Source organism: Gobius niger, assembly GCF_951799975.1.
Source record: "Gobius niger genome assembly, chromosome: 6".
Classification (NCBI taxonomy): Eukaryota; Metazoa; Chordata; class Actinopteri; order Gobiiformes; family Gobiidae; genus Gobius; species Gobius niger.
In genome coordinates, this window is record NC_136857.1 from 17,599,218 (window position 1) to 17,611,634 (window position 12,417).

Consider the following 12,417-nt stretch of genomic DNA (forward strand, 5'->3'; position numbering starts at 1 on the left):
CTTGAACTTGAGCTGTGCAAGTCTTAGAAACTGCTGTAACGTTCGTGGTGCTAATAAACATGGCCAAAGTTATTTACCTGCTTCAAGTAGTGAAATATATTTGTTTTTCGTTTGTAGTGGGAGCATGAGGATTGATTGTTGTTGAACTTTTAGTACATTGTTGGCGCTGCTTTTAAGCCAAGAGGTCATATATAAGATTGACAACATCTTATGACTTGATATCATAATTTTTGCTTCTAAAAACCCACATTTACAGAGCTGGTATTCAGGACGTGTTTTGAGTGAGAGTGAGAATGGGGCATACAAGGCATCCCTGTTGGCCGTATCTAATTATGTGTGATGCATATCTAACTACATTACGCTGCAAATGCTTTCTAAATGGTTGTTTGTGTGGGACGTATGGCTGCGGGCATTTAGGTATGGCTGGTCCAGAGGCTGCTCTGTTCCCAGGCCTGGGTCTTAGGTCTGAGGTAAGTCCTGCTTGAGCCCCTTCACGGCTAAACAGATTTTTACTGGATCAGTTATACAAGCGTGTGGTGGTGGGGGTGACAAAAGTACCGCTTCCAGTATGGCACAACAACCACTGTTTCAGCACTTCTACTATTACCACAGATACTTTGAGTGTTACTTTTACTTTCTGCAAGACACTACAACAAGCTGATGGGTGTTTTACTGTATTTACAGCTATTACTGCAACTTGTAGACCTACTTCCACAACTACTTAAACTATTACCCAAGAAAGGCACCAGCTAGGGGTGGGAAAAGAACATCAGCATTTTGCCCTTTAAAGCTTTCTATTCATTGTATAAGATACCTCTAGTTACTTGATTGCACATTTCTGTCTATTTTGCACCACCCTGAGTGTTCCTTGAGAGTTGATAGAACAAGTGAATTTCTCCATTGTGAGATCAAAGTCTTATCTTATGAATTAAGCTATTTGGATGCTTTTGGAAAACCTTTGCTACGCTTGTAATAGTATGATTAGAGACAGAAGGAAATCTTATTTGTATATAGCCTTTTTCACGCTTAACACACCCACCAACCACCACCAACTTATCACTCACACACCCCTCACACGGGCTGCCTGTAGTGTTCAGTGATGGTCTCCCATAACACTACAAACCAGGCCCACCTCTGCTTAGTTTCTGAGACCTTATTCACAAGATGGGGTGGCCACAGAAGTTGCACAAGTAGGATAACGGGTTGGTGAGGAGCGACCGCTTCTTCCACTGCTGCAATTACACAGTGTAATGAGGGAGTGATTGAACTGATGAGCCCTTATCTATAACAGAAAACAAAGGACTCTGCTCAGGCATGTCCCCAGCACACTTTGATCTTATCCCACATCTCTCTCTCTACGTCCACCCCATTTTAAGTTTTACTGTGGTATTTTCCACCATGCAGATCCACATTTGACTGACAGGCTGGTTGTTGGGTTGTTCGCACTTTGCAGACAAACATGAAAGTCCCCAGCTGACTAACTTCCAGTCCTTTACATAAACACCACACTTTTTGCTGACTGCAGGCCCAATAAAAGGGTGTGACATGGAGCATATCAGAGCAGGTCACTGACTGTATTATCCGCATATCTACAGTCTGTAATACCATCTAATCTAAATCTGGTTCACCTCCTACTTCACTTCCATGTACTCTGCCCCAGCGCCCAAACTCCACTCAAAGCCCTGCCAGATAATGAAGTCATCTATGACACAATGGAAAGCCCTGGAATCTCTTCATTCATGTGTTACCTGAGCCTTGGTTGGTGGTTTTCCTTAACAAGTGCGACCTTGTCATTATCCACCCTTATATTGCAATGCACTCCAGTATGTATGTGTATATACATATATACACATATATATAGTTTTATGCAACTTTAATCTCTGAACCAAGCAAATTTACTCCAGTTTGCCATGACCAAAATGTAAAAGCTTCTTTTTTTATTTATTGACCTTTATTTAACCAGGATAGTCCCGCTGAGATTAAGAATCTCTTTTTCAGGGGAGTCCTGGCCCCAGAGGGGAATCTATTGTACATGTTTTTAGTGGTAGGGAAACCGGAGTACCCGGAGGAAACTTACGCAAACACGGGGAGAACATGCAAACTCCACACAGAAAGGCCCTGTCCAGGTGGGAATCGAACCCGGGACCTTCTTGCTGTGAGGTGTGAGCGCAAACCGCTGCGCCACCGTGCCGCCGAGATTTTTTTTTTTGACGCTTCTTGAAAAAAGCGTCAAAATAGCAACAAAAACGAGGATGAAAACGCAACAGTTCTGACAAAAACATGACTAAGAAGTGATGAAAAAGCCACAAAGAAGAGCGTCAAAAGCAACAATAACACAATAAAAAGACTGACAAAAAAAGTGACAATAACGTCAGGAACGTGCAAGAAAATGGTGACACAAGAGAGACAATAAGCAACAAAAAAACAACAAAAACATTTTCGGAAAAGCAACAACACAATAAAAAAAGGACAAAAACGTGACGAAAAAGCAACGGGATAAAAGTGATTAAAAAGCAACAAAAAACAACAACAAAAACTACGAAAACACGTCAAAAACACTTAAAAAATGTGACAACAAAGCGCCGACAACGCAACAAATAAGTTACAGTCAGTTTTGTAGGTCTTGGCTTTCAAATGAGGCGTTACACTGGCCTTAGAGGCTCCTTTTCGATTCAGGTAAAGCCAAACTGAAGAAAATGTACTCTGTTCACATGGGGGTTAAGAGGTTAAATAGGCATTATCATGTGTGTATATCTTATATTGGTTCATATACCGCTTATTTACTACTAATTATTGTGTTTGATTTGACTACTATTCTAATGGTTACTTGGCTTTAGATTATTTCAGTATATTGAGCTGCTGTGACAACACAATTTCCTTTGTAGTTCAATAAAGTTTATCTAGACATTTTCATGCTGGAGTACTGCAGGAGACACTAGATCCAACAGCCAGAGCCCTGTTTGTTACCATTCAACTACTACTACTACTACTGCTACTGCTACTGTTAAATCCTCCTTTAGTACAACTAGTATATAATACTTACATATCCCTGCCCCATTCACGTTATCATCATACATAAATAATGTATGAATGAAGCTTTGTGTAAAGACTGAGAAAGGGCCAGGTGGTGCCTGAAACCTCGAGCCCCTGCCAGCTCAAAGGGCTATTCTTGTTCCTGCATCATTTGATCTGCCTGACCGACCAAAGAGGATTTATGAATGATTACTATGTACTCTGCGTTTCTTGTGTGTGCCTCATACGTGCAGTCCCGGATGTGCTCACGTAAAGTACATCAGCTAAAAAAATATTTACAGCTGGACAAGAACAAAATACTTAAAAATAAATAAATAAATTAAAAAATTAAGAAAAATAGTTTTTTTTTTTACCCTTTGTAATATCAACATCACTACAACTAGTAATGCTGCTCCTGCTCCTAGGAAAACTTTCATATCGGTTTACTCTGTATTTGTAGCCACATTCTTCTTGCATTTGTGTTCATTGTTCGAGGCACAAGAGACTGGTTTTTCAAGACCTTTGTCTGAAACAGGAGAAACAGGGAGACTTTGATTTGTTCAGCACTCACGTTCTGCCCTCAAGCCACAAACCTGGTACATGATTTAAAAAAATAAAAGGTTGTATGCCCTAATGAAAGAACTGTTAAAACACATTTGATTTGATTGTTGTAGTAGAAATATATGGTTGCGAGACCTTAGTCAATACTTTTAGTATTCTATCTTCTTCATCTTTAGATCATCATCATTTTTTATTTTGCTTCTCCCTCTTATAATGTATATTAAGTTATATTATTTGTATACGTCTGTATAAATCAACAGCCAGCATCACTTTTATAACTACATGTATGAAGAAAAAAGTTTACAAATAAATAATCCAATTGTAATTGCCAACAACAGTGGCTTTTAGCTCCATGGCCACTTGGCAAAAATACTTTTTTTGTGTTTTACTTTAAAGTTTGCGGACTCTGACATCCTAATTAACGGCTGCACACTAACCAGTCTCTTAGTCAAAGACAAGGCATGCTGCTAAATGCATAAACATGTCCAGCTCATTTCAGCCTGTCACATACAGTAAAGGCAGTGACTGTGGCGCTATTTCAGCTCGTGCGGTGCGAAGCTTAAAGAGATGATGTCACCCTTTGCCCCGGTGGGCGGGACTTCTGGGCAAATGGGGCGTGGCTTTCGGCTGTCGCTCGTCTTCAGTTTCAGGTGCGCTTCAACTTTCACAACAACAACCGGCGAGCGGCGGCACTAAAGTCAGTCAGTGTTCGAGGAAACCTCGCAGAAAGAGCGAAGAGAGAAGGATCTCGGTCACTTTTGAGCCTTTTTGAATTCGTGTTAAGGATTTACAGATGACAAAATACGAGGCATCAATTTGGAGACAATGCACTGGGAACAACTTCTTCGCTTAACTAGTAATGGCAAGGTATAAATGACTTTTTGTGTGTTTTTAACGCAGTTTTGTTGCACGCACAATTGCTACATATAAATACGCATAAGAAGCTTGTATATTGGCGAGTCGTGGCCGACGCGCACAGCCACTGTTGTTGTCTGTCTCATGGATTAGTCACTGAGTTGCGCATCAGGCAGGTGAGCCAGGTGCCACTGGCTTTTACCCTTTATGGTGTGGCAATTCAGACTGATCCAGCTGGATTTGTTTGACTGGCAGCAGTACATGGATGACACACTTCCTGTGATTAATTCCTGTGCACATACTTTACTTCATTAGTAATAGTTGTGATTTGTACAATGGTTTTTCTTTCTTTTTTAATTTTTTTATTGAGTAATTGGCTTTGTCTTTGATTTATATTTGATGATGTGGTTCTAAAACAAATTGAGACAAACCATTTATTTTAAACATAAGATAAGCTTTATTGATCCCAGAGTGAGATACATTTCTCATTCAATCTACTCACACAATGGTTCAAGTGCAGAAAGCAAAAGAACATAAGTAAACCAATATTCATGCAATTTTATAATGTTATAGCCTGTTAGTTACACTTTACTAAAAATGAAAAAAGTTTCATTTTCCATTTTGTTTATTTGGTTTAGATTCACTTTCTTAAGAAAAGCAATGGTGTATCAGCTTCCTCTTTGTAAAAATGACCATGAGTGACCCAACGTCTGATTTTGACCTGAGCAACTCAAATGCAGAAGTCTGACTCTTTTTAGTTGGTCAGCTAAAAAATATATTTCACGTGCCGCACACATTTTTCCTTTTCCCCTTTTTAACCATTAACCTATTTTCCCTGCTCAGTGATTCTCAAACTGCGGGGACTTCTACTTACACTCAAAAACCATAGGCACAGAGCCAGTCAGTCATACTTTTACTTATTTATGCTTTTTAAGCCGTCAATTCACCATTTACCTGTTGATGTCTTGTCCCCTGAAGAGAACTTGATAATGCTCTGGTGTGATTTTTGGTACAGACGTCTATGTTTAGGTTTTATCTTTGCTTACATCCCTCCATCCTCTTTTAGACATGCTTATTTTCTGGTTTAGTCCTCATTCAGACTTGCACACATCCTCAATTCAACCGTCTGTTCTGGTTTATTTGTTATTCATCAAGACACGGTATTAATCGCTTATTGCACTGCTAAGTACTTTGTCCTGTGTAATAATACCAATGTCTTTTCTCCTCTGTTCAGATTGACCGGCTGGAGGTGAGTGCCCTCTCTCAGACCCAGCTGGCAGTCGCTTGTGGGGCGGACAGTTCTTATCTCGGGGCAGAGGATGGCACCCCAGACCCTCAGCGCACGAAGCAGGCCATTGCCCAACTGCAGCAGAAGATCCTCAAACTCACGGAGCAGATTAAAATCGAACAAACGGCCCGGGATGACAATGTGGCCGAGTACCTCAAGCTGGCCAACAATGCAGACAAGCAGCAGAGCACACGCATCAAGCAGGTACAAGAATTGACCAGATTGTGTTTTGTTATTTCAATATTTATGGTAGGGTTAGGTATGACTGTTGCGTGTTAATTTCGATGTTGATACTGTACTGTTACACCATTTCCTGCTTTGTTTTTGCCAAAAGGTTTTTGAAAAGAAGAACCAGAAGTCGGCGCAGACCATCCAGCAGCTGCAGCGCAAACTGGAGCACTACCACCGGAAACTGCTCGAGGTGGAGCACAACGGCATCCCGCGGCAGCCCAAGGACGTCCTCCGGGACATGCACCAGGGCCTGAAGGATGTGGGGGCTAAAGTTACAGGGTTCAGTGAGGGCGTCGTGGACAGCGTCAAAGGAGGACTGTCCAGTTTCTCCCACGCTACCCACTCGGCGGCCGGAGCTGTTGTCTCCAAACCACGAGAAATTGCGTCCCTCATTCGCAATAAATTCGGAAGCGCCGACAATATCCCGTCACTGAAAGACTCTCTTGACGACCCGACGCTAGAGGAGGCAGTGACTGCAGTGGGTGGGCGATCGTTGGGGCACCATTATCAATCTAGTCCGAAATATGGTAGTGAGGACGACTGTTCGAGTGCTACTTCGGGATCGGCGGGGGCTAACAGTATTACAGGGGCGCCGGGCGGTCCCCCCAGCTCCAAAGGCAACACGCTGGACAGGAGTCAAAGTTCTGGTTGGGACATGGTACTACAGGAAGTGCAGGAGCTGAGGGAGGGCCAAGCCAGACTAGAGGAGAACCTGGATAGCCTAAAGACGCACTATCAGAGGGACTACACGGTCATCATGCAAGCGCTGCAAGAAGAACGTTTCAGGTAAAAAATAAATAAATCTAAAAATGTAAACATATAGGTCCAATGTCCATGTACCAAAAATGTGTTGAGGCATGTGCATTTAATAACTACATTATTATTGTTAATTTCATTTTCATTTTGACTGGATTCTGTACCATTCATTAAAAGAAGAACTAAGTAGCTTGTTTACCTTAATAAATCCTTTTCGTAGTCCCTGTGGGGGTAATACAAGTGGTAATGGGATGATTGAAATGGGATTTCATCTCCCCCTGGTGTCTCTGGCTAGAAAACCACCCGTGCAGCTCACCCTGCACTGGGTCGGAGGTGCAATACACACTAATAGAATCATGACGAAGAAACTTACAGGCTAACGGGCAAAGCTAACTGCGGGCTAGCACCACTTTAGCAGTTTTTACAGGTACGTTTGAGTGAACAAAAATATCTCCATTGTGTAATTGGATGTACAATATCCCTTTCTCCTTTTGTCTTTTCTGTCAGCGTAGTATTTACTCTCACAGACAATTAATGAGCAAAAAACGGCAACATACTACGACACCTGCAGTAGTGCTTATGGCCTCTAGGGGCATGAGTTACTTAGTTCTGCTTTGAAGATCTAATGATTTATTATAGATTCAATAGTGTTTTTATGCTTCTGTAAAAGAGCATTTAACGAGAAAACCTTTGAGTCTGTATCTAGGTCTAGTTACATGTCTTTCTTTATCAGTGCAAGATTGGACAAGTGCCTTGGCAGAGGTCTAGAGCTCACCCTCTTAAAGTGCAAAACATTCATAGGGATATATTTGTCCCAAATCCCTCCTAATAGACCCAGACTTTCCCACAGTTCTGCTGAGCAAATGTGACTGGTGCAGTAAAATCCCCAGAAAAACCAAAGACATTTTTTCCCCCTCGTCCGCGGTGAACTTTTGACTTGCCACGCTATAAAGAAAGACATCAAGACTTGCTTTTATCAGAGGCGTTACCAGCTGATAAATAAACTTTGAACCTATGATCCCACTAATACTTTGCACAAACATGATTATTATTTTAAAGATAGCGGACATATTTCAGACATTTTTTATGAAGCAGATTTCTTTACACTTAAACAAACGCCCACATCTGGCAAGTCAGTGTCCTTATGTTATTTCAGCTCATTCAAATCCTCCCTCTTTCATGACACCAAGACAGTGTTTATTGTTGTGGACGTGTGTGGGCAGCTGTCTTCAAAAAACACTCACCAATGTCCAGAATGTTCAGTCAATATCAAGACATGTTGTATTGTGGGCAAGACGACAACAAAACCGCTGCGCCGCAGTTGATAGCGAGAGAGCGGGAGCATTTTTCTCCCTAAAATGAGCAAGCACTGTGTGTCCCCAGAATGAATGGGAACAGAATGACCACATCCTGCCAGATGGAAATAGCCATCAGAATCCAATGAGCTGGCAGAAATACTATTATCAATATAATTACAATTTTTAGATATGACACAGAACAGTATAATATAAATGGGACAGGAGGTCAATCTCATTTTGAACAAGTCTCACAAAAACTGCAAGTTAGTTTAGAAGATTCTTGTGGAAATGCTGTTTAATTTATTCATTAATTTGATTTTCATACGCACATGACCAGTACGGTATTTCAAGAATGTGTTTACTTAGCTTACAGATAAAATGATCAAAATGATAAAATGATTATCCTAGTTCTCCTGGACTCTTCGCTGTACAAGCTAAAGATGACCGAAAATAAGATTAATGGAGAGTCTTTCTGGAAGTGCATCTGAAGCAAAGTCAATGCAAATATTAGGGCTAGGTCTAGGTCATTTATATTGGATCCCTTAAAGTGCATAGCATAGTTAACACAATTATATTTAAGATTTTGCAAAAGATTATACTCGGCTTTCTTTCGTTTGGCCATTTTTGCGATGTTTATAGTTTCACTTCCTTATTGGACACCGACAGGAAGTGACATAGATGAAGGTCCCTCTTCCACCACACTCAAGCCATCAGCTTCATTAGCCGCAACAATTACACATTTTAAACTGTTGCCGTGCCGACCATGTTAAGTGAATTGGAAATGAGTCAAACTGCTACTGAACTTTACCTCCGTCTATATTCACTTCCTGTCAGCTGCTTAAAAAATCAAATAAACTTGAAATTGCTGCTTCACTGAAATAAAATAATTATTCAACTGATGAATAAGCATTAAAACCTGTCAATGCACTTTAAATAATTCTGCATGTAATCTATGAGATGATCTAACTAAAGTGATCTACTACCTGTATTTTGTTTTACAATTAGCTCACTGGGCAATGGCATACACCTACCGGTATGTCTTTTCTTGCCCTATTGTACATGTATAGGTCTGATGCCTAAGCCTCCAAAACAAACAATAGTACAGTGTTGAAACATTTAACAGTTTCTGCTCCCTGATTGGCCCCTCTCTTCTGTCTGCCTTGCTGTGATTGGCTGAGTGGATCAGCAGATGACTAAATCTCGTGAGTGAGCCATCCAGTCAGGTGCCGTGTGGTCAAATGCCTTTAGGAAGATCTTTCTCTACCTAAATCCTACATGTGTTTCTCAAAGTAAGCCAATTATACCCCCGGGCCTCACGTGTGTGTCTATCTGTGTTGATGTGTTCAGGTGTGAGAGACTGGAGGAGCAGCTGAATGACCTCACTGAACTTCACCAGAATGAGATCCTAAACCTAAAACAGGAGCTGGCCAGTATGGAGGAGAAGATCGCTTACCAGTCTTACGAGAGAGCCAGGGATATACAGGTTTGTGTCATAACACTGTTATGGACTATATCAAGGAGTTAAGTTTGACAGACACGGAGTAAAATTATGAAATAATGTTCACTAAAATTGGGGGTGTACATTAGTCGGTATTTATTATTCTATAGGAATGGGTAAAATACTGAATATGTTCAAAAGCAAGGCAGATGTATTCATATTTCACAATTTGTACACAAGGTAATTTAAAGTCACAGTTACATACAATTACAATAAGGCAGATAAAAATAGTATGTCCTAATCACAGTACAAACAAGTTTATTCCAGAGATTTCCTTCCATTTATATGCACTGCATATCCGGTGTTAGAGCACAGTCAAAGTTATGGACATTTAAGCTCAGTTCATCATCAGAATTTCATCGGGACTTATGGTGCTTAGGCAACACAGTTCAGTCCATCTCAGAGAAAAGGGTGTCACATACCTGCTGAAGTACATAGATTACCTCACTGTCTGTGTGTAAATCCCAAACAATATGGTGCCCAAATAAACCCTGTCTGTCCGGCCTTAAGCTTGTTCAAAATAAGGGCATTTCCTTTTAAATAACCGGCGTCACCTCTTTGAGTGAGGGATCAGCTTTCTATTTAGGTCTATTACTTTATAACAGCATTACCAAGACTCTCCAGCAGGGGGTAGTAAAGCACTAAGAATCACAGTCAGAGTTCTGTGCAGCGTTTTGGAGAAGGTGACCTTGCTCATTAACTGTGTGTTATAGGAGGCGCTGGAGGCGTGTCAGACCAGGATCTCTAAGATGGAGCTGCAACAGCAGCAGCAGCAGGTGGTGCAGCTGGAGGGGCTGGAGAATGCCACGGCCCGGACCCTCCTGGGAAAACTCATCAATGTGCTGCTGGCCCTGATGGCCGTCCTCCTAGTCTTTGTCTCAACTGTGGCCAACTGCGTGGTGCCGCTGATGAGGACGCGTTCACGCTCGCTCTCCACTTTGCTGCTTATCGTCCTGCTGGCCTTTCTCTGGAGGAACTGGGACGCTCTGTCAGGATACACCCACCGCGCACTGCAGCCTCCAGGGTGAACCCAAACCAGTCTGGCACTAGTGCTTTGGTGAATAGTTGAAGCGAGTGTTGCTGCAGTCACGCGGGACACTTGTAAATGATGGACACTGTGACAGGGTCTGAAGCTGAAAACTCATCCGGACACAGAGACAGAGTTGGTCAGAGGCAGAAACTCTGAAGTGAAACACATGACTTTCATGAAGAAGGAAAAGACTGTTTACATTTTAGATAGGAACTCACTGCACTGTACTGTTTTTAAGTTTAGATTGTAATCAATCATGTCATTTTTTTTCTAATATTAATATTTCCTCACTATTTTATTCAGTATCATGTAGCATTTGGGCCTTTTACTCTTCAGGAGTCCGGACCCTGAGCTGGCCGTCTTTTCACATCAAAATGGATCTTAAGTTGTGATGATGATGTTGCCTTACAGTGAGAATGGAGGCATTGACCGTCAGGACTGAAGGACTAACTTTTGTTCTTAATTGTTTTACCATAATTTATTGTGTGCAACATTTTAAAGTGAGACTAATCAGCTAACATCTGCAAAATCTCAGACATTTTATAGTGAATACCATGAAGAGGTGAGTCTATCATGCTGCTTGTTAGATAGGATTGTAAGTTTGCTTTTCCAAGCAGTATTAACCAGCCACAATAAGGTTTATTTGCTGGGATCATTGCTCTGCCAATAGCTGATTTGGTCAGGTGAAACCACTGGTGCTCCATCGCCATCACTGGAAAGAAAGAGCCGCTCCTTGCCCCTCTGCCGGATGCACACTAGCCAGGAATCTTTGCTCTTATTTCACCATATTCTTTTTCTGTCCACGTTTAGTGCCAAGCCTTGCTTTACCCCATTAAGCGTTTGTGTAGTATAGTGAATGAATGTTTAATTAAATACTCAGTGACGTAATATATCATGGGAGAGATTTTATGAATGCAAGTGTGGCTTCCTTTTTCCTTCTGACTCTTTCATAAATCCCCTGAGTATTTTATACCAATCTTATTAATGAAGGGCAACATTGTTGCACTGAGGAATAGAAGATATAACAAGATCATTCAGAGTACGTTAGCGCTGCACTTTAGTCCACAGCAGATAACATGTGTCAGGCTGAGACGGGGGACTGTGATAGAGACTTCAAAGGTTGTCACTCCTAAGACAGTAGTCCTTGTGGGATAAGAGAGAGGCAGCTTCAGGTCAGATTCACTGTCAGTTCTGTCAGTCTGATAAAACCCATAGACTATTACTACTCTTCACATCAGTAAATCTTTTCTCTTCGAAGAATAAATTCATTTTATTTATAGAGATGCATATTTTCACAGATGAAGTATGATTTGATACAACATGATCCTCTGTAAAGAAAGATGTTTACAATTGTGTGAAATGATTGATTGAACCAATAATGACGTGTGAGTAAAAAACTGACTATTTTATTTCTTCCAACAAATTCACAATACATTGGTAAATCTATACAATTTTCCTTAAAGCCAATGTGAATGGGATGAGTGAGTTCTGACCGGAGCCTGACCTCACAAATGTGGATAAATATTATGTGCTGCCACTCCAGTGCCTTCAGTGTTCTTTTCTAAGTGTGGGGTAAATAAATGCATTCCTGACTAACGAAAGAGCTGCTGTTTCATGTTTTTTTTAAGTCCATGTCATAGTACCCATTTCACGTTTATGGCATGTGGAATATATTCTTCTTGCAGTCGGTAGATGGCGCTCGTTGGCTTCGTACACAGCTTCACCGAAGCTGTCAGTGCCATGTGGCGCCTGTATTGGATAGGCGGTGGTCTGACTGAGCGCAAAGAAGTGTCACTCCTTATCAAGAAGGAAACAGGTCTAAGCGAGGCCCCTTACCCACAGTTTCACCGCAGAGACTCCGCGCCACTGGGGACAATATTTCAATTCT

General features: G+C 41.4%; 1 protein-coding gene across 4 annotated transcripts in view; it reads left to right on the forward strand.

The window, feature by feature from the left end:
- The window catches only part of tmcc1a (transmembrane and coiled-coil domain family 1a), a 44,188-nt gene extending 31,889 nt beyond the window's left edge, over positions 1 to 12,299 (forward strand). For 2 of the 4 annotated variants that reach the window (XM_079559154.1, XM_079559153.1), the window contains exons 2-5: positions 5,663 to 5,920; positions 6,051 to 6,733; positions 9,349 to 9,484; positions 10,213 to 12,297. In XM_079559154.1, the coding sequence (XP_079415280.1) occupies positions 5,663 to 5,920; positions 6,051 to 6,733; positions 9,349 to 9,484; positions 10,213 to 10,527 (1,392 nt within the window). In that variant the 3' untranslated portion in view covers positions 10,528 to 12,297. Of the gene's footprint in view, positions 1 to 5,662; positions 5,921 to 6,050; positions 6,734 to 9,348; positions 9,485 to 10,212 lie in introns of all 4 variants that reach the window. The other 2 variants (XM_079559152.1, XM_079559155.1) reach the window with 2 other exon arrangements.
- The last annotated feature ends 118 nt before the right edge of the window (positions 12,300 to 12,417 follow it).